At 40.8% G+C, this 22,740-nt stretch overlaps 1 protein-coding gene across 1 annotated transcript in view; it reads left to right on the top strand.

The window, feature by feature from the left end:
• The window catches only part of PTPRR (protein tyrosine phosphatase receptor type R), a 355,260-nt gene that overhangs the window by 215,774 nt on the left and 116,746 nt on the right, over positions 1–22,740 (top strand). The window contains 1 exon segment of the mRNA XM_042782488.1: positions 8,197–8,459. Coding sequence (XP_042638422.1) covers positions 8,197–8,459 — 263 coding nt within the window.

Genomic DNA, 22,740 nt, shown 5'->3' with positions numbered 1-22,740 from the left:
ATCATCCCATTGCTCTGGACTTACATATGAAATGAAGAGATTTTATGAAATGATTTTTAAAATCATATAGCAGCACTATTGATATTTGGTTTCTTTATTTGGGGCAACTGTCCTATGTACTGTAGGGTGTTTGACCTCTACCCACCAGCTGCCAATAGCACACCTCTACCCTTGCTGTGACAACCAAAATTGTCTTCAAACCTTGCCAGATGTCCTCTGAGGGGCAAAATCATCACCATTTGAGAAGAACTACCTTATAACATAATTCTGTGGCAATTGAAGGACCCCTCTTTGCACATGGTTAAAGCATTTGACTTTAACCAAAAGATCAGTGGTTCAAAACCACCAGCGGCTCCATAGGAGAAAAGACCAGGAAATCTGCTCCCATAAAGATTATATCTTATATAAGTCAGTCCTGCTTGGTCCTACAGAGTCACTGTGAGTTGAAATCAACTCGATGACACACAATATGTTGTTGGTGCCGTTATGTGCCGTTGAGTCGGACCCGACTCATAGCGACCCCTCCTTGGATTTCCGAAGCAGTATCACTATGGAAGTAGATTGCCCCATCTTCCTTCTGAGGAGTGGCTGGTGGGTTTGAACCGCCAGCCCTCTGGTTAGCAGTCCAGTGCCTTAGGCACTATGCTCCCATAGCTCCCACACAACAACATAGCAATGGCCTATTGCCAAGTAGCAAATTCTACAAGTTCTTCAATATTTTTTCAGGCCCCAATCTCTCTCTTCAATGTTGTTAAAGAAAAAAACTCACTGTCATTGAGTCAGTTCCAACTCATAGAGACACTATCAGACCAAGTAGAACTGCCCCATAAGGTTTCTGAGGCTGTAAATCTTTACGGATAGAGATTGCTTCATCTTTCTTCCATGGAGCAGCTGGTGGATTCTGACCACCAAACTTTTGGTTAGCAGACAAGTGTTTTAACCACTGCACCACCAGAGCTCCTTTTGTTTTTTAAAAAGTCAGTTATAAACATTATACATTCTCCTGCTTCTACTTTTCCCTAACTAAAGATGTAGAATTACTTTGTACACATACTACACAGAGGTAGATTGGAAAGTTGACCTTTGACCAGAGATGGCGTAAACAGATGACTGATTGCAAAATATGCAACAAAGGTTCCTCATTAAGGACATAAACTCCTGAAGGGTAGGGAAGTGCTTTGCACTGGAGCTTGTTTTACACTAATACAGTCCTAAAAATGACTTGTCAAGAACAATGAGGTCAATGTTTCCTTGGCTTTCTCATTTTCATTTTTGAAATATGCTTTCCCAAAGCCCAAGTGTAAATACGCAAGCAAGTGTTCTGACATGCATACTATATTTGAAGAGCTTAGAATATACAATATGTACATTATCTTCTACTAAATATATTTTTGTAAAGGTGCAGAGATAATTGTTTCTTTTCTCATTGGAGAAAATAACTTGCTTGCAAATCAGTACTAGTCCACCTTAAATTCTATTGCCTCATCTTTTAGTAGGTACAAGTTTAGTTTAACACAATAAGCTAAGCCTCACATGGTATGCCGTCATCCAATTTGGTTTAGTAGCATGGTGACAAAGTACCCTGTGAGGGTTATGAATACTGAAAAGAAGGAGTAAGTTACCCTTAGGCACGACACATAGTATCTTATGACTGGCATAGGCCATTCATCTTCCATGGTTTCTAGCCTATAGGTAAAGAAAAACAAGATACTGGTTTGAAAGAAATTATAACAAGATAAAGATAAGAAATTTGCCACTGAGTATTAAGCTTTCTTTTTTTTTAATGTCCTTATAGAGTAATACTTGTTGTGAAAATATTCAGAGCTCAAATTGTTTTTCAAAATGTAAGATATAGCTGTACAGAGTCCATTAATATCACCAGCATAAAAGTTTCCAGATTATGAGGAAGTGAACTGAAATAAAAGACAATAAGGATTCTCTTCAATTTCCTGGTTGTTCAATTAAGCATGTCTATTTCTAGTCATATTTCATATATACTGGCTTTCTCCTTAGGGAGATCTTATTTCATTCCACAGGAGACATACTCTTAGATTCTGTGGTTTTGAGACCCAGTAGTGAGAACCACATCTGCTGCAGATGTGTTGGCAGAGGCAATCTTTAAGAATGGCTGCAGGGGGAAGAGTGGCACCAGGTCATGTTGTTGTTGGTAGGTGCCATCATTTTCAATTCCTGACCATAATCTTTAGGGAAGCAGATCACCAGGTCTTTCTCCAGCAGAGGAGCTAGATGGGTTCAGCTACCAACCTTTCAGTTAGCAGCTGAATGCTTAACCATTGTGCCACCAGGTCTCCTTAAAAGGGTAGAAGGTACATGGGTTGGAAGATCAGAACTTCATTTAGGGTTTGGCTTGCTATGGCTATCTGTTGACTTTGGGCAAGCCTGTTTGTCCAGACCTGTTTCCTCAATGTGTAAAGAGGCCAGAACTTCCTCTGGTGGTATTCTGTCACCAATTCCCTTTGCACTTCTAATTAGGAAGTCATTCCACGTACATTACCCCTATTTTTTTTCTTTTTTAACTCTCTGCCCTCCCCGAAGTTTCCTTCTTATTAGTAAAATCTAGGATGTTACACCTGAGACATCATTAAATTGAATTTTCACTGTGTTTAAATAACTCCAAAGCTCCCTTTTATATCACAATTTCTAGTTCTTTTGTTCTTAATTTTGAGTCACTTTTCTGATGACTAAAGAACATTTTTGAATAATTTTTTTCAGCAAGAGTACATGGGTAGGTAGAAAAAAAAAAGAATACATGGGTAGGGTATTTTCTAAGATCTATGTCTTTATATACATGACATCAATTTGTCTAAGTGTGAAATTCATACGTCCTTTGTAGTCTACATTTTTTTTCAAAACCATAAAAATGTCACTATATTCTTCTCACATTTATTCATCCTTAAATTAACTTACACAGTTTTTTAACCTAAATAACTTTTTATTCTGTACAGCCAAGTTTCATAAGAACAAGTTCCAGCCTATTTTATTCATAGCTGAATCCACTGTATATTTCACAATAATGACATACAATGAGTACTGAAAATGGTCTTGAATGGCTTCCTTTTCTTTCATATCTTCTGGTTTATGATTTATGGTGACTCTTCTCTGACCTCCGCATCCATCATCTTTTCTCTTGTTTTCATCTTCGTCTCTTTATCCTTTTGCTCTGCATTCCAGGCAGTCCCTTGAGTTTGGCATATACACCACTGATTACATTTCCTGCGTTGTCAGTTCTGCTCTTTGTTGCTTGCAAAGATTTACATTCTGCTACTGAGTTTTCAGTCCCTTGAATACTTTCTTTAAAAAAATCTCATCAAGACATATGTTCTTCTTAGATTGTTGTGTTTTTATTTCATCCTGATTCTTTTATAATCTGATTTTATCAAATGGACTTTTATCCCCAATATCATTTTGAGAATACAGTGCAAATTTTTTCCAAAATTGTCCTGTAGTAAATACTCATTGATAATTATGTCTTACACGATTTCAGGTGGGTTCTTCCCTAATTTGCTTATTCATCCTGTAACAAGAAAAATATATATCTTTACACTTACTTTCCAAACCAAAACACTCACTGCCATTGAGTCAATTCTGATTCATAGCAACTTCCTTTGGGTTTTTGAGGCAGTGTGGTGGTTATGTTTGTGTGTCAACTTGACAGGGCCTGGTTGAGTGGCTGGGCAGCTGGTGGTAGTTATTCCCTGTGATGGGACTGGCAAACAACTCCATGGTGGGAGCTACCACAATCAGCTGAGTAGCTGCCTTTGGGATGTGGTCTGCTTCCTGTATATGAGGAGAAGCCTTGGGAATGGTCTTTAGCCTGTGGCACACTTAGACCCTGCACCTACCTGTGTCATTGCTCAGCAGCCTGCTGTGCTCTGCCGACCTTGGAACTTACAATGGACTTTAAGTTAATGGCCTGCCATGTGGTTTGGTAACATCTGGACTGTGCCTTTTTACTTGTCAACCTTGGGGCTTCTCAGCTTCAACAGCCAGCAGCTGTCTGAGTAAAGAAACACCTCTGGCTCCAGTGGGCTGGAGCAGGAGGCGGAGTTAGACCCCAAGGTTGAGGGGCTTTCACCCAGCCCTTAGAGCCTGGCACTTTGAACTTGGACTTAAAGCCTCCAAATTGTAAGAATAAACTCCTGTTTGTTAAGGCCATCCCATTTGTGGTATATTTCTGTCAGAGCGGCACTAGGTAACCAGAACAGGCAGTAAACCTTTATTGAAGTAAATTACCAAGTCTTCCTTCTATGGAGTAGCTGATGGGTTTGAACCACCAACTTTCTAGCAGTCAAATGTCTTAGGCACTATGCTTCAGTAGATTTAAAATATAAAGATTACTAGGATTTATAGGAACTTTGAAAGAAATGTGAGATAGAATTAATTTTGTGACTATTTGGAGTAAATGTGATTGCAAAGTGCTGGGAAAGTCCTGTCCCCCTAAAATTACACGCATTTACTTAATGGATTTCTGAAATTAAATGTTGTTGCTGTTTGGTGCCTTCGAATCAGTTCCAACTCATCGCAACCCCACGTACAAGACAATGAAAAACTGCCTAGCCCTGTGTCACCCTCACAACTGTCGCTATGCTTTAGCCCAGTGTTGCAGCCACTGTGTCAATCAGGCTCTTTAAGGTTCTTCCTCCTTCTTTGCTGACCCTCTGCTTAGGCATAGTGCCTAAGGCACTTGACTACTAACCAGAAGGTTGGCGGTTCAAACCACCAGCCACTCCTCAGAAGGAAGATTGGACAATCTACTTCCATAGAGATACTGCCTTGGAAACCCAAGGAGGGGTCGCTATGAGAGATGACTCGATGGCACACAGCAACAACAACTACTACTTTACCAAGCATGATATCCTTCTCCAAGGAATGGTCCCTCCTGACAACATGACCAAAATACGAGAGACAAATCTCAATATCCTCACTTCAAAGAAGCACTCTGGCTGTACTTATTCCCAGACAGATTTGTGCATTCTTCTGGCAGTCCATGGTATATTCAATATTCTTTGCCAGCACTGCAATTCAAATGCAACAATTCTTCTTTGGTCTTCCTTATTCAGGGTCCAGCTCTCACTTGTACATGACCAAAAACCAAACCAAACTCACTGCGGTCAAGTCGTATGCGACTCATAGCAAATCCTCCTTGGGTTTCCAAGGCAGTATCACTACAGAAATAGATTGCCCAACCTTCCTTTCAAGGAGTGGCTAGTGGGTTTGCACTGCCAGCCTTCTGGTTAGCAGCCAAATGCCTTAGGCACTATGCCACATGTACATGAGGTAATTGAAAATGCCATGGCTTAGATCAGACACAATTCAATCTTCAAAATGACATCTTTGCTCTTTAATACTCTAAAGACGTCTTTTGCAACAGATTTGCCCAGTCATTTCATTTCTTGACTGCTGCTTCCGTGGCTGTTTGTGGATCCAAGTAAAATGAAATCCTTGACAATTCATTGTTTTCTCCATTTACCATGATGATGCTCATTGGTCCAGTTGTGGGGATTTTTGTTTTCTTTATGTTGAGGTGTAATCCACACCAAAATCTGTAGCTGTAGTCTTTGATCTTCATCAGTAAATGCTTCAAGTCCTCTTCCCTTTCAGAAAACAAGGTTGTATCATCACCATATCTCAAGTTGTTAATGAATTTTCCTCCAATCTTGATGCTGCGTCCTACTTCATATAGTCCAGCTTCTCGAATTATTTGCTCAGCAAACAGATTAAGTATGGTGAAAGAGTGCAACCCTGATGCATACCTTTCCTGATTTTAAACCATGCAGTATCCCCTTGCTCTGTTAGGATGACTGCCTCTTGGTCTGTGTACAGATTCCTCATGACCATAATTAACTGTTCTGGAATTCCCATTCTTTGCAATGTTATCCATATTTGTTATGATCTAGACAGTCGAATGCATTTACATAGTCAATAAAACACAGGTAAACATCTTTCTGGTGTCCTATGCTTTCAGCCAAGATCTATCTGACATTAGCAATGATAGCTCTTGTTTCACAGCCTGTTCTGAATCCATCTTGAATTACTGGCAGTTCCCTGACAACGTACTGCTGCAACTATTTTTTAATTATTTTCAGCAAAAATTTGCTTGCATGTAATATTAATGATATTGATTAATAATTTAATAGGGAAGTTTAATTGGCTTAAGGCTTTGTAAATGCAAATATCACCAGTGCTGTCAACTCCAGACAGTTGCACATAATTTGTTAAGCCACATCTTCTTGTGAATTAGCTTATCAAGTCATTTTCTGAGAGCAGACTTGAAGAAATATGAGGACACCTACTCTTTGAAGGAAGTGAAGTAAAGAAATAAGCCTGAAGAAAAGCGGGGCGGGGGGGTGGGGAAGCCTATAAAAAGAGGAGCTTGAGGACATGAAAGACAAGTTTTGCCCACTTTGCAGTGTGGCCCATGGATTGGCCCAGCAAAGTTAGTCCAATTCTTTTAAAAGTTTACACATGTTGAAACCTACTATTTCTGAAATGAACCAGTCATTTCAGAAAGAGCTCTGTTGAGAATGGAGCAAAGTAATACTTGTGCTTTTTTCTATAAACATTAAAGATTAAGAAAGGAAAGAGATAAGAAAGAGAGCTCTGGTAGCATAGTGGCTAAGACACTTGCCTACTAACCAGACGACTGGTGGTTCAAACCCACCAGCCACTCCTCGGAAGGAAGGTTGGGCAATCCTACTTCCGTAGTGATACTGCCTCGGAAACCCAAGGAGGGGTCGCTATGAGTCGGGGTTGACTCGATGGCACATAACAACAACAACAATTTGTTTTTGGATACATACCTGAAATATAATTTCTCAAAGATTACCAGATACTTATGTTAATGTGTGACTGATGCAGATATTTATTAACATAAAAAATTATGCTTTATAGTATAACTATTATTTTATTGATATTTTTCAAGATTATTTTCTTCTATGCTGTATTGATGCTGATCTCTGATTATATATGTACATATCATACCAGTATTTCATTGCTGTTCTTTCTATAAGCCTTCCATATCAGTCTTCTTAATTAAAAATTCCCATCTGATCAAACTGACTTCTGGCATTTTTATAAAATTGGTCAAATTTCGGAAGGAAGACTTGGCAATCTACTTCTGTAGAGATACTGCCTCGGAAACCCAAGGAGGGGTTGCTATGAGTCACAATCGACTCAACAGCAGTGAGTCTGGTTTTTTTTTTTTTTTTGGTCAAATTTGCTTTTGACCATTTCTTTGAGGAACAAATTCATGTCAATATATATATATTTAATCTGTATATGTCCCATAACTGTTGCTCATTACCATCAGGTCAACTCTGACTCATAGAGACCTTGCATAGAACAGAACAAAACCCTGCCCAGTCCCGGACCATCACCATGGTTGTTGCAATGATTGAGTCTGTTGTTTTGACCCCTGTATCAATCCACGTCACCGAGAGCCTCCCTTGTTTTCACCGGTTCTTCACTCTATCAACCATGACATGCTTTTCTAGCAATTATCTTTCCTGATAACGTGTCCAAAGTAAACAAACCACATTCTCGCCATAATTAGAAATACAAATATATCCTTTTGAGAAAAATCTCATTACCAGAAAACTGAAAAATCATCCTAGAAGGTATGTTACATTTGTTAGCATTCAACCTTTATTTTGGTTTGTTTTCTAGAATGAGGCAGAGGCAGAGGCCTATCTGAGATATGGCAGGTATGACATGTGCCATGGGCACCACCTGTATGGGGGCGCCACTGAGCAGTTACTATTAACTATGGCCGTTTCCATCACTAGCTGTGAGAGATCATTCAGCAAGTTACAATTAATACTTTCATATTTGAGAGCCTCCAAGAGTCAAGGCAGACTGTGTGATCTTGCTCAGCTGAGTGTAGAAAGAGAAGAAACTGAAAATTAAAAAATGACGTTGAGCACATCATAGACCAGTTTTCATCAGTGAAAGCAGTTGTAATTTTCATGTAAGTGTCATAATGTGTTAAGTAACAGATCAACAAGCTTGGCTTCTATCTTTGAGCTGACTTTACCATACGGCTAGATGGGTGTCAGGTATTTGGGCAGAGGGGCAGTTTCAGTGCTTGCCTTACTTGCCATGGGTGCTACGGATGGCTATCTTATGCTGTTGTCCAACCTGAGAGAACATGACAGCCCTTTATCTCTCCTTCTATAGATTCTCTACAGATTAAAAGAAAAATTCCAGCTCTCCTTGAGACAAGATAAAGAGAAAAATCAGGAGATCCACTTATCACCCATTGCATTACAGCCAACACAGTCGGAGGCAAAGACTGCAAACAGCATGGTCCAGCCTGAGCAGGCTCCGAAAGTGCTAAATGTTGTTGTGGACCCTCAAGGCCGGTGCACTCCTGAGATCAAATCTGCCACCTCTGTGTGCCCTTCCCCTTTCAAGATGAAGCCTATAGGACTTCAGGAGAGGTAAGGGCCTTTTCTGAATCCCTTACATGTTGCTTTTAAAGAGTATTCACCAACTGGATGGGAAATTTGGAAACAGTGGTAATGTTTGCACAACCTGATGAACATAATGTATGTCATTTAGCTGCACATGTAAAACAATGCTGAAGTGGCAAAGGCTTTGATAGACTGATAATAATTTTAAAAAAAAATTTAAAAATGTTCGCTAGCTGGAAAGGATAGAACTAGAGATGGTTGACATAATTGGATGGACTCATTCACCATCTGCCAAAGGTCCCCCAACTTCCCAGGGCTCAGCCATAAAAGATGTAGCAAATCTCTGCTCTCAAAGCAGCTGCTCTAAACTTCTCCCTCCCGAGAACCCAGAGCTTAAGCTTCTTTCTCAGGCTTTGAGAACAGAAAAATCTGCTCTTACTCATGGCATATTCTCCCATATCTGACCTCCGTGCCCTGAGTCCAATCCTGCCACTAAGGGCCTGCCCTTCAAAACTCAAAGTCCAAGACAGGATTCAAATTTCTTTACTTTCTGCTATCACATTTCTTCCCAAAGGCTCTAAATGCAAGTCTCACTGCCTGAATACAGGGAAGATGCAAAAGTCTGGGAACATGAAGTAGGAAGGTAATCCAAGGAGGTCACCAAGCATCACTTCCTCTTGGAAGCGGTCCTAGGCTCCCTCTTCCACATTCATATCCTTTTTCCTGCAGCCGGCCCTGCCAGCTCTGCTTTAGGTACCTTTCCTCTGCTTTAATCCCATGGTCCTATGGGTGAGCACAGCACATCTCAGGTGGATTTTGAATTTTCATTTACTCATTTGTTTTACCAATAGACTCTAAGTTTCTTGAAAGCATATATATGATTTTAATTGTGCCCTCATCTCTTGGATATAGACCATAATTCCCAGAAAGCAGGAGTTTCTAGAAATAGATGCTTGAATGAATGAATGTTCTCAAAAATAATTTTCCAATCCTTGCAGAGAAACACTTTGCATATTCCATCATACCTTCCTCTTTGTTTCTCACCCCCATTTTTCAGCCCCAATTCCCTGCCAAGACAGAGAGTGAAGTGTTTCAAGAGTGATAAAGAATGAAAGACATACAGTGTTCCATGTGGTTAGAGAATTTTCTGAGAATTTTAAGTCTTAAAACTTAATTTACGCTCATGTATTTTAATGGCACTTTTAACCTCAGTCTCAGAGTTTTCCATCTCTTGATCCTGGAGTGAAGTAATAATCCTCTGTATATTACATGAAATTCTGGCTTCATTAAAATCACCATGAGACCATAAAGGCTCCATTATGCTTGTCCCCAAAATCTCTTGGGTTACATCCCATGTAAATCCCTCATTGCTGATGGAGAGAATCTATTACTCTGACATTATCAATAATAGAGCTTAAATGTATAAACTTGAGTGCAAAGGATACAGCCCCAAAACTAAGGACGCTAAAAAATCTCCTAAGATGAGAAAAATAACAGCTCCTTCTTCTTTTCTTCTCATTTCCAACCAAAAAATCATATTGATTCTTACTCCTCTGTTTTTCTTATTAATGATCCCCTCTTCTCTGTAACCATCACCCTTGACACAACACTCATTTCATGCATGAATTTGTTTCATGATTATAAAAATAACAGGTCTGTGTGTCAAGGAGCTCTGGTAGCATAGTGCCTAAGGCACTTGACTGCTAACCAGAAGGCTGGCGGTTTAAACCCACCAGCCACTCCTCGGAAGAAAGATGGGGCAATCTACTTCCGTAGTGATGTTGGTTTGTTGTTGTGTGCCGTCTGGTCAGACCCGACTCATAGCAACCCTTCCTTAGGTTTCCGAGGCAGTATCACTACGGAAGTAGATTGCCCCATCTTCCTTCCGAGGAGTGGCTGGTGGGTTTGAACCACCAGACTTCTGGTTAGCAGTCAAGTGCCTTAGCCACTATGCTTGGAAACTCAAGGAGGGGTCACTATGAGTTGGGTCCGACTTGGCGACACATAACAACAACAACTTCAACATAACAATACTTGCAGTATAGGTTTTCCACAACTTGCAATGTATCCAAGTTATGGTGAACCACATTTATGACTTTTTTTTCTTTTCTTTTTTTTTTACTTCTTATTGTTAGTAAGGAGCTCTGGTGGCACAGTGGGTAAGGCATTTGGTTGCTAACCAGAAGGTCAGCAGTTCAAACCCACCAGCTGCTCTGGGGGAGGAAGATGAGGCAATCTACTTCCATAAGGATTTACAGCCTTGGAAACCCAATAGCGGGTCTCTGTGATTTGGGAACAACTTGATGGCAGTGGGTTTATTGTTAGTAATATGTACTGTATACAATATTATAGTACATAATTTGCTGATGTTATCATTCTCAGATGTTCAATGTTATGATTTACTGTTCAAAACACTGCCATATACCAAGCTATGGAAACAATAATGAAAATTTGAAAATAAGGTATCTGACTTAGGTCAGAACTGACTTACAATGGAGTCATCAGAACAGAACCCCACTGTAAGTTGGGGACTACCTGTGAATTACTTAGTCTCACAAAAATCCTCAATACCTCCTGTTTTGGTTATCTAGTGCTACACTAACAGAAAGATACCACAAGTGGATGGTTTGAGCAAACAGGGATTTATTCTCTTACAGTTCAGGAGGCTAGAGTCCAAGTTCAAAGTGCCAAGCTCTAGGGGCTGGGTGAAGACCCCTTGACCTTGGCTTCAGCTCTGCCTCTTGCTCCTGGCCCACTGGAACCGGAGGCTTCTCTTAACTTAGGCATCTGCTAAATGCTGAGGCTAACAAACCCAAGATTGACAAGTAAAATAGCACAGCCCAAAATTATCAAGCAACACAGAAGGCCACTAGTTCAAGTCCAGAAAGAGTCTCAAGATCAGCAGATAATACTACAGACCCCTGAGATGAAGACTCAGCCAAATGCAGGATGCAGACATGCCAAAAAACTCAGAGATCTTTCTCAAAGCTGTCTTCTTATGTACTGAAGGCCAATCACATCCCTAAGGCAGCTACTCAGCTGCTCCAGTAGAGTCCACCATGGAGTTGATTACCAGTCTCATCAGGGGAATAACTACATCTAGCTGCCCAGCCACTCAAAACCAGGCCTGGCTAAGTTGAAACACAACCTTAATTGTCACACCTCCTCTTTGGGCCTTCCCGGTCCCTGATCCTCCTCTCCAAATCTATTTGCCACTTCTCCCCAATATAAACCTCCCCTTCACCTAGCCTGTTCTCCACCACATCCTCGCAAACATGCTGTGTTCCTGTCCACATCTGCCTCTTTGCTCACCGAGTCCCTCTTCTTCCCTCCTTCCATCTATTTCTAGTCTCCAAAGCCCAACATGAAATGCCCCTTAGCCATGCCCATGCTGCTCTCTAACACCTCTGAATTCTCATATACATCACTCATTCTAGCAGTGATTTTCATTAAAATAGTAATTCATAAAGGACTGAAACTGGGTTGTGAGTAGTTTATTCTGTCCTTTAACTAGGTTATAAGAAACTTAAGGACAGGTACTGTGACTTTAGATCCTCTTCTATCTCTCATGGTTTCTGTAATCCCGGTGCAGAGTAAACACTCGAAAGGATGACAGAGTTAATTAATTAACTTTCCTATATGTGTGTATGTCTCGTGTTTCCAAAGAATGTTTCGTAAGAACAAATAGCCTAATGATAACATACAGAGCTAAGATTACAGAAACCTTGCTCTCCTATTTTCCAGAAACCTTGCTCTCCTATTAATTTCAATATTTATTAAATGAGTGATTCAGCAGATTAACTCTTCTGTGAGATGATTTTTCTGATATACAAAATGGAGAGAAGACCCACTCTGCCCTATTTCAAAGGATTCTGTAAAATTAACTCTATACCATGGCATTGTGCCTTTAATAAGGAAAAGGAAATGCTAGCATTCCTTTTATTTTTGTTCCCTGATTCTATTTCACAAGGAAAATTGAAACATTGCTTTTACTGAACTGATACAGCTGAACTTGACATTTGACATCATAAACATTTTTTAAAATATCTATTGACTTAGAGTTTTTCTCAGTTTTTCCTAAGCATATATTTATAAATTTTGTTTAATATTATCTAACAAATATCAATATCAAATCAAACAGATTCTAGTGTAACAAATAAATTTCTTTCCCAGGTGAGTCCAGGAACTAGGGAGACAAATTCAAATCTCTGCTCCATTCTTAGTATGTATAACTTGGGACCTGTTTTTACATCTGTAATCAGGAGAGAAAAACGTGTGCTTTACACAGCTCTCATGAAGTTTAAGCAAGACAGTAAATGAGTCGGAATAAACTTGACAGGAACGTGAATGGCTGTACAGGTTTGGTACAGCACTGAGGCCATAGCTGCCTCCTGTTCCCTCTTCTCTTCTGTTGTATCCCTGTCCTCCCCAGGGGAGATCTGGTAGCATAGTGGCTAAGTCACTTGACTGCTAACCAGATGGGTGGTGGTTCAAACCCACCAGCCACTCCTTGGAAAGAAGGTTGGGCAATCTATATCTGTAGTGATACCGCCTTGGAAACACAAGGAGGAGTTGCTATGAGTCCAATCCAACTTGACAGCAGAGTTCCCACAAGGAAACTATATATAGGCTGTGTTCCAAATGCCCGTGAAACAGGGAATTACATTCAGTCCTGTACATTTTCTACAGTGGGGAGATTGAGAACCTATGAAACTTGAAACCCTCTGCAGATGCCCCCATTCATCTCCTATCTGACTAATCACTAGTTTTATGGAAAGTAAAATCAACAGGTGAACAGGTATGTTCACATTATGTTCTCCATTCTTTTCTATTAACATAAAAACTGAACAAGGTCCATTAGAGAACTATCCAGAAAGGAGGTGTGGGTTCATTGTCATGAGTTGCTCCTTTCCTGACTTGAGTATTTCTCAGTGGTCAGTATGGAGCTAGTGAAATAGTTCATTAATAGACGTTTTCTTTCTATCACAAGGCCCCCAAGGATTTCTCATGCTCAGTGAATAGTCTCTAACTTTTCTTGTTACACCATGGTATGGATTATTTTTGGTGTGTGTAAGTACTGTATTGATGGTATGTGGGTTTAAAGGTTGTCTTAGGTGTTAAAAGCTGGTTAATCCTGAAAGATTCCTATCAGAGATAGAACTAAGTCTGATATGGTGGAAACGGTGACAAAAGGGGCCTTGTCAAGAAAATGTTGCATATTCTACACCCCAAATCAAGCCTTTGTTTACTACAATTTCCTCCTGGCAAAGCGGAATGTCCCGACTTCTGTTCTCAGCTCCCCCTTCTGGAGAAACATTTCAATGCTCACTTGAAAAATTTGAATTTATAAGGTTCTTAATGACTCCTCTGGTTGCATAGTGCCTAAAACACTTGACTGCTAACTAGAAGGCTGGTGGTTCAAACCCACCAGCCATTCCTCAGAAGGAAGGTTAGGAAATCTACTTCTGTAGTGATATTTCCTCGGAAACCCAAGGAGGGGTCGCTATGAGTCAGGTCAGACTCGATGGCAAATATCAGTAAAAATAGATTCAACTCATTATTTTCTATTAGAGAAAGTGAGGTGCAGAATCTTGCCATCTTAAGTCTTAAGAGAAGTTCCTAAAAGCATGGCCTGAAAAAGGGATTCTTGTCTAAGTTGAGAGAATGTTCTCAGAGAAACCTGTAGGGAAGTTGTGGTTGTTATGTGCCGTCAAGTCGACCCCAACTCATAGCAACCCCTCCTTGGGTTTCTGAGGTGGTATCACTATGGAAGTAGATTGCCCAACCTTCCTTTTGAGGAGTGGCAGGTGGGTTTGAACCGTCAGCCTTCTGGTGAGCAGGCAAGTGTCTTAGGCACTATGCTACCAGAGCTCCTGCAGGGAAGTCGGGAAGCAGAACAAAGCAGCAGCAGCCAAGCAGAGGTGTGGTTTCAGCTGGTGTCTAGTCTCAGCCTGAGCCCACAGATAGCTCTGGAACATGAGCTGCACCTCATGGTCAGTTCCTCCATCTTGAAGTAAACAAATTGGGGATCTGTACCCTCCTACCAGCCAATTATTGACTGTTGACCACACTGGGGGTGGGAGGCATAACTTCCCAGACACCTCTGGACTAGGCAGCTCCCATCAGCAGAGGACAATTCCAGAGAAGGGGCAGCCATGCCCTCATAACAGCCAACCCTCCCAGAATTGGGAAGGGGTGGGAGACAGACCATCCCAGCAAAGGGGATTTGTACTTGCCAAATGTTACAACACTAGATATAGAAGTGATATCTTTACACTCCAGGTATTCTTGATTTTTCCAGGCCATCATACACATACCACACAGGAGCTCTAATGGCTCAGTGGTTAAAACATTTGGCTGCTAACCAAAAGGTCAGTGGTTCAAACTCACCAACCACTCTGCAGGAGAAAGATGAGGTAGTTTGCTTCCTGACAGATTTACAGTTTTGGAAAGCCTAAGGGCGGTTCTATTCTATCCTATGAGTCAGATTTGACTGGATGGTAGTGGGTTTGGTGAAGGGTTTGTTTTCATTTTTGTTTTTTAAATACTCCTACCACATGGCTTCCTTCAAATAAGCACCACTCTTCTAATGAAACCTATGACTCAGCACCACTGAGCACAGTCTATCAATCTATCAACCAAGACTCATCTCTAGTCTGACAATATATGGAGTTATAGCATAATACAAAACTAACCACCATTGAGAAGTCACTCCTAATTTAACTCCAAATAGCATCAATATTAACTCAATAGCATTTATTGATATTTTGCATGCGTTTTCTCCTTTAAACCTCACAAGACCTATTACCCTCTCCTTATAATTGAGGAAGGTTGGGCAATCCTACTTCCGTAGTGATACTGCCTCGGAAACCCAAGGAGGGGTCGCTATGAGTCGGGGCCGACTTGACGGCAAACAACAACAACAACAATGCTCAGAGAGTTTAAATTACTACCCAGATACCTTATAGTAAGTTATTGGATTGTGACAACCCAAACGGGCTGGCCCCAGAAGCTGTACTCCTGCCCTTTCAGGGCAGGGAAAGCATTTTCCGGTGGGTCGGTGGTAGGAGTCTCAGCTTTCGTGCAGGAGACCCTGGTCTGTCCTAACCACTGCACCCCTCCGTAGCCACTACCCATTTCTCAGTGGAAGCTTATGTGTTGATGTGAAGCTGGATAGGTTTCAGCTGGGCTTCTAGATGAAGATAGACCAGGAAGAAAGGTCTAGCAATCTGCTTCCAAAACTCAGCCAACGAGAAGCCCTGTGGATTGCAGCAGTCCGACCTACAGTTCATCATGGCGGTGGCATGGGACTGGGCAGCATTTCGTTCCACTGTATGTGAGGTCACCATGATTGTTTGAGATCACCATGATTTGGAGGCCAACCTGATGGCAGCTACAGCAACAACAACAACATAAGTGCATTGAATACACACCTACCATATGCCTAGCACTGTGCTAACATATTATCACATACAATCTTCACAATATCCCTTGAGGTAGACACTCTTTTTATTCCCCTCTTGTGGTGACCTAACAGAGACTGAGAGAGCCTGAATAACATTCTAAAGGTCACAAAGAAATAAAGGTGGAGTTGCAGATTCAAAGCTAGACAGGTTGGTTACAAAATCCCCACATAAACATTATGCTTTCACTTCTCTCAAGATGATACAGATAATAAAATTATAACCATGAAAATATATTCTTATGCTTTTATGAGATCATCTCAGGGATGGGGAGGCCTTGGAAGCCTGCACAAGCCTTTCCTTAACAGTGAATAACGTGCTCTATTCCTCTTTATTATAGGACAAACATGATTGCATTTTTATGCAGGTGGGTTGGGATTCTGAAGAACTGTTTTTAAAAGAATATTTAGAGGATTTATTCTTCAAATAAACAAACAAAACACTAAAATTTTGTAAAAAATGGACATAAACATTTGGAGACCTGCCTGAAAAGGAATGTCAAGCTGAGAGACATGTTAACTGAAAGAAATGAAAGTGGACTCAACCCACAGAGAACAGAAGAGGAGCCAAGATCAATTTTTTAAAGAATCAAAAATAGAGGAGTTCTGCCTAAAAAGGTAAAAATTGGCCATCACTTTTTGGCAAGTGTACGCCTCGCTTCTCTCCAAACAGGCCTCGACATGTTCCAACCACTGTGGATGAATGAGTCCCAAGAGTTTAGACCTGGAAGCCGCTCTGTGGCAATCACGATACTTACTCCTCTCCTCTTTCCTCCTCTGCTTTCCCCACTCATGGCCCCTTAGCACAATAACAGGCTTAAGTTCCTTTGAGTCCTCTTTACTATTCATTGTACCTGCCACCACAGCACCTCATGTAAACTCCTTGTCCTGAGGGTCAAGTAGAAAGATTTCTCCGTGTTCCCATCCCACCGGTCCTGCAACATCCATTAACTTGAACCTGATCCTGGACACCGACTTCTAGCTTTACAACCTGTGGCAGTTTTCAACTCCGGCTCATAACAACCCCACGTGTGTCAGAGTAGATCTGTGCTCCATGGGATATTCAGTGGCTGATGTTTCAGGAAAAAAGAGGGCCAGGACTTTCTGCCGAAGCACCTCTGGGGGGGCTTGCACCTGTCCCTCAATGAGAAGCCAAGGACATTAACTGTTTGCACGGGGGATCCCCATATCTACTCACACATTGGGAGCAAAAGCCAATTGCATTCTGGGAATCCTCATGGCCATTCTGTGGGATGTCAACTACTTTTAGAATTATGCTTGCCTTCAAGGCATAACTTTCACATTCTCGTAGAGTTCTTATTATTGTGACCCTAAAGGAAAGAGTGTTGTTTTTTGAGATCAGTGTTTACAGATTCCTCTACACGTGGTTAAATTAGAGTTTCACTTTGAAGTTACTAAATGCAGTGCTTTTAAAAATGAGATTTCAAGTCTTTGCTAGGGGACCATGTTCCAGATCTTGATGTACAGGTTGACAGAATTAGGTGAAATGACCTTTTTTTTGTAGAAGTATTTTAATCAGGGCAGGCATAGACAATTCCCAGTGTAGCCTTGCCTTCCTATTTGAGAGAAACAAGCTCTGAATCTTATGTGCTGTCAGGAGGTTTTATCTTGCACAGAGCTTTTTGCCTTTGAAGTTAACTGAAATGTGTCATCAAGCAAGAGCTCAGGACCCACTCTGTGCCTTTTATGGACTGCCTGAATGTTGTTTTCCTATGAAGCTAAATACCACTCTGTTCTCATCAGATTTCCCCAGATATTTGGTACTTGGCATTATACAGTGAAAAATCATGATCACCCACAGTAGGTGAATTTAGTAAAATTAAGTTTCTTTTAAAAAAGAACTGATGAGATTTTCTTTCGTGGAATACATCATAAACTTTAAAGTGTCATTTCCATTCAGCAAGGCATTATGATTATCTGGGTGCAATTTAAATGTGGAGGGATTAAATTAAAGAATGAAAGCATAGCTGGAAACTAGGACTCCAATAATCGCTGAAACCAGCCCAGAGGAACCTGATGTGTTTGTAGCATGTGTAACTAGTGCCCCCTAGTGGAGACCTGCGTGTTGACGCAGCTGTTCACTTGTCTTACCTGTTGTTTGCCATGGCGTCGGATTCGACTCATAGCGACCCCTCCTTGGGTTTACGAGGCAGTATCACTGCGGAAGTAGATTGCCCAACCAACCTTCCTTCCGAGGAGTGGCTGGTGGATTTGAACCGCCAGCCTAATGGTTAGCAGTCAAGTGCCTTAGGCACTATGCTACCAGAGCTCCCTTGTCTTATCTAGGGAAAAGGAAAACAAATTGCTCTTGTTTTTGTAAAAAAAAAAAAAAAAGTCATACCGACTATAATATCCTCTCTGGCAGATGAGACATAATGTCCTTTAACAGATACTTTAGAAAAAGGTCTCATCTAACTGATGAAACAGTTGTGACTTGAGAGATAACAAATTAGTCTGAATATGTTGATATGTGCTTCCTAAGAATGCTTAGTACCCAAGTATCATTTTCATCCCTCATTTGATCCACAAGCAATTGTAAGAACAATGTGTCAAATGAAATTATAGGAGCTCTGGTAGCATAGTGCCTAAGACACTTGACTGCTAACCATTAGGCTGGCGGTTCAAATCCACCAGCCACGCCTCGGAAGGAAGGTTGGGCAATCTACTTCGGTAGTGATACTGCCTCAGCAACCCAAAAGGGGTCGCTATGAGTCGAGTCCAACTTGACGGCACATAACAACAACAACAACAATGGTGGCATAGTGGATAAGGCATCTCACTGTTAAGCAGGTCAGCGGTTCAACACTACCCTTTCTGCAGAAGGAAGATGGAGAGATCTGCTTCTGTAAAGATTTACAGCCTGAAAAACCCAATGGGGGTCGCTATGAGTCAGAATTGACTCCATGGCAGTGAGTTTGGGTTTTTTTGGTTAATAATGTTTATGGAACTGTGGTGGTGCAGTAGTTAAGCGCTAGGCTGCAAACCAAAAGGTCAGAGGTTCAAACCCACCAGTTTCTCCATGGGAGAACAATGTGGCAGTCTGCTTTCAGACGGACAGCCTTAGAAACCTATGGGGTTCTCTACGCTGTCCTGTAAGGTCGCTATGAGTCAGAACACAAAGGTGGCAATGGGTTTGGTTTTTTTTGGGTAATAATGCCTTAGAATATATGAATCTTTTTATTAAAGAACCTTTTTTTCCTCTAATTGGGGGTTTAAGTAGTGCCTCAATAATTCCTCTCCTTTTCCAAATCCTCCCCATCCTGCCAGCCTGAGTTCTCATTTTCCCTCTTTTCCCTCTTGATTCTGATTTCACCACATGCTGTTGTTGCCTGACACATACTCCACACTCCACAAATATGTATTAAATATTAATGTAAAAATGAACAAGTCCTTAAAATCTTCATGATATGGAAGGAAATAATTTTTAAAGAAAGAAAAGCAGTTGACGCCATCATCTTCACCATGCCCTACACTCAGCAGTCCTGGCCGTCTGGCACTGGCAGGTTGCCTGGCCTCATCACCACCACTGGGAAGCCTCTATGAGATGCCCTCGATGTTGTGAGGCACCACAGGGCTCTATAACAGGAGCTTGTAACAACACAGTCCCCTGCTCTGAATATGGCCTCCTGAATGATTAGTATTACACCACTTATGTTTTTATTTACTGTTGAATTTTAACTCCTAAATTAGTATTTGGTTACTAAATTCCTGTTCAGATGAATATTCTAAAGATTCTGCAAAACAGATGAGAATTTTCAACGCACTTTATTTAAGGAAAGGAGGCCTGGTGGCACAGTGGTTAAGCACTCGGCTGATTACAAAAAGATTTGTGATTTGAACCCACCAGCCACTCTGCAAGAGAAAGATGTGCCAGTCTGCTTCTGTAAAGATTTACAGCATTGGGAACCCTGAGGGGCAGTTCTACTCTGTCCTGTAGGGTCAGTATGAATAAGAATCAATTCTATAAAATGGGTTTGGTTTGGTTTTCAATGAGAATAAAAATAATTAAGTGCTAAAGGAATATAGAAGTGAAAATATTTAAAGTATGGTAAGAAAAAAAAAAAAAAAAAAAAAGCCCTGAGGGTGCAACAGTTAAGAGTTCAGCTGCTAACTGAATGGTCAGCAGTTTGAACCTACCCAGCTGCTCTGTAGGGAGAAAGATCTAGAGACCTGCTCTCATAAAGATTTACAGCCTAGAAAACCCCATAGGGCAGTTCTACTCTGTCACATGGAGTCATGCAATGAAATTGACTCAATGGCACTCAAAACAGCAACAACAAAGCACTGGGCATTTATGCATATGCTAGCTGTTAGTGACCACCACTCGTCTGTCAGTTTGTCGCACTGTGGAGACTCACCAGTGTTGCTGTGGCGCTGGAGGTGATGCTGGATATTTCAGATACCAGCAGGGGGAGCCCATGGTGGAGAGGTTTCAGTAGAGCTTCCAGACTAAGACACATTGGGAAGAATGACAGGGCCACTCTCTTCTGGGGAAAAACTACCTACTGAAAATTTTATGAATAGCAGTGAAACATTGCCTAATGTGCAGAAGTAGAGCAGACCTTAATGACATAGATGGAGTAAAGCTTTCAGGACCTTCATCTGCTGATGGGGCTTGACTCAAAATGAAAAGAAACAGCTGGAAACATTCATTAATAATCAGAACATGGTATGTATGAAGTATGAATCTAGTAAAATTGAAAGTGGTCAAAAATGAAATGGAACAGACAAAGATCAATATCTTTGGCTTAGTGAGCTGAAATAGAGTGATATTGGCCATTTTGAATCAGATAATCATATGAGCTGTTGTTGTTGTTGTTATGTGCCGTGGAGTCGGATCCAACTCAGAGTGACTCCTCCTTGGGTTTCCGAGGTGGTATGACTACAGAAATAGATTGCCCAACCTTCCTTCCGAGGAGTGGCTGGTGGGTTTGAATCACCAGCCTCCTGGTTAGCAGTTAAGTGCCTTAGGCACTACGCTACCAGAGCTCCCATCATATAATGTACTATGCCAGAAATGACAAATTGAAAAGGAATAGCGTTGCATGCATCATCACAAACAATGCCTCAAGATCTATCCTGAAGTACAATGCCGTCAGTGATAAGATAATATCCATATGCTTGCAAGGAAGAACATTTAAAACTACTATTATTCAAATTTATGCATCAACCATTAAAACCAAAGATTTTTACCACCTCCTACAGTATGAAGTTGACCAAACAGGCAATAAAGACACATTGATTATTATTGGTGATTGGAACGTGAAAGTTGAAAACAAAAAAGAAACATTGGTAGTTGGAAAATATGGCCTTGGTGATAGATATGACACTGGAGATCACATGATAGAAGTTTGCAAGACCAACGACTTGTTCATTGCTAATACATTTTTTCAACAACATAAATGGTGGCTATCCATATGGACCTTGCCAAATAGACAACACAGAAACCAGATTAACTACATTGGTTGAAAGAGACAATAGAGAAGCTCAATACTATCAGTTAAAACAAGGCCAGAAGCTGATTGTGGAAGAGATCATCCATTGCGCATATGCAAGTTCAAGTTGAAGCTGAAGAATATTAAGTCTATGAGAGGCAAAATACTCTATAATAATAATAATAATACCTTTATTACATCCCACCTGAATTTAGAGACCATCTGAAGGATAGATTTGACACATTGAACAACAATGACCACAGACCAGATGAGCTGTGGGATGACATCAAGAGCATCATAATGAAGAAAGCAAAAGGTCATTTAAAAGATAAGACAGGACGAAAAGACCAAAAATGATGTCAGAAGAGACTCTGAATCCTGCTCTTGAATGGAGAGTAGCTAAAGTAAATGGAAGAAACGATGAAATAAAACCCACCAGCCACTCCTCGGAAGGAAGGTTGGGCAATCCTACTTCCATAGTGATACTGCCTCGGAAACCCAAGGAGGGGTCGCTGAGTCAGGGCTGACTCAACGGCACATAACAACAACAACAACAACAACCAGAAGATTTCAAAGGGCAATAAATTATTATAATGAAATGTGCAAAAACCTGAAATTATGGTCTGTATTTCTGAAGCTGAAAGAACTGAAGAAAACATTCAAGCCTCAAGTTGCAATAGTGAAGGATTCTACAGGCAAAACATTGAACAATGCAGGAAACATCAAAAGAGGATGGAAGGAATACACAGTTATTGTACCAAAAAGAAAAGGTCAACATTCAACTATTTCAGAAGGTAGCATATGATCAAGAACCAATGGTATTGAAGGAAGAAATACAACTTGCACTCTAGGAATTTTTGGAAAATAAGGCTCTAGAATTGTCAGAATACCCATTGAGATGTTTCAACAGACAGATGCAGCGCTGGAGGCACTTACTTGTTCATGCCAAGAAATTTGGAAGACAAATTTGGAAGCCTGGCCAACCGACTGGAAGAGATCCATATTTGTGCCCATTCCAAAAAAAAGATGATCTGACAAAATGTGGAAATTATCAAACAGTAGTATTAATATCACACAGAAGAAAAATTTTGCTGAAGATAATTTTTAAATGATTGTGGCAATATATTGACAGGACACTTCCAGAAAATCAAGCTGGATTCAGAAGAGGACGTGGAACAAAATCTGTCTTTGCTGATGTCAGGTGAATCTCGGCTGAAAGCAAGAAATATCAGAAAGATGTTTGCCTATGTTGTGTTGACTATGCAAAGGCATTACACTGTTACCATGTCAGAAGCAACCAGTCCCTGGAGAAGGACATGATACTTGGTAGAAGTAGACGGTCAGCAAAAAAGGTAAAGACCTTCAGTGACACGGATTGACACAGTGACTG

Source organism: Orycteropus afer, unplaced genomic scaffold (genome assembly GCF_000298275.1).
Source record: "Orycteropus afer afer isolate SDZICR_OR568_19922 unplaced genomic scaffold, OryAfe1.0 scaffold00339, whole genome shotgun sequence".
Lineage (NCBI taxonomy): Eukaryota > Metazoa > Chordata > Mammalia > Tubulidentata > Orycteropodidae > Orycteropus > Orycteropus afer.
This window is presented reverse-complemented; position numbering and strand designations above follow the sequence as displayed.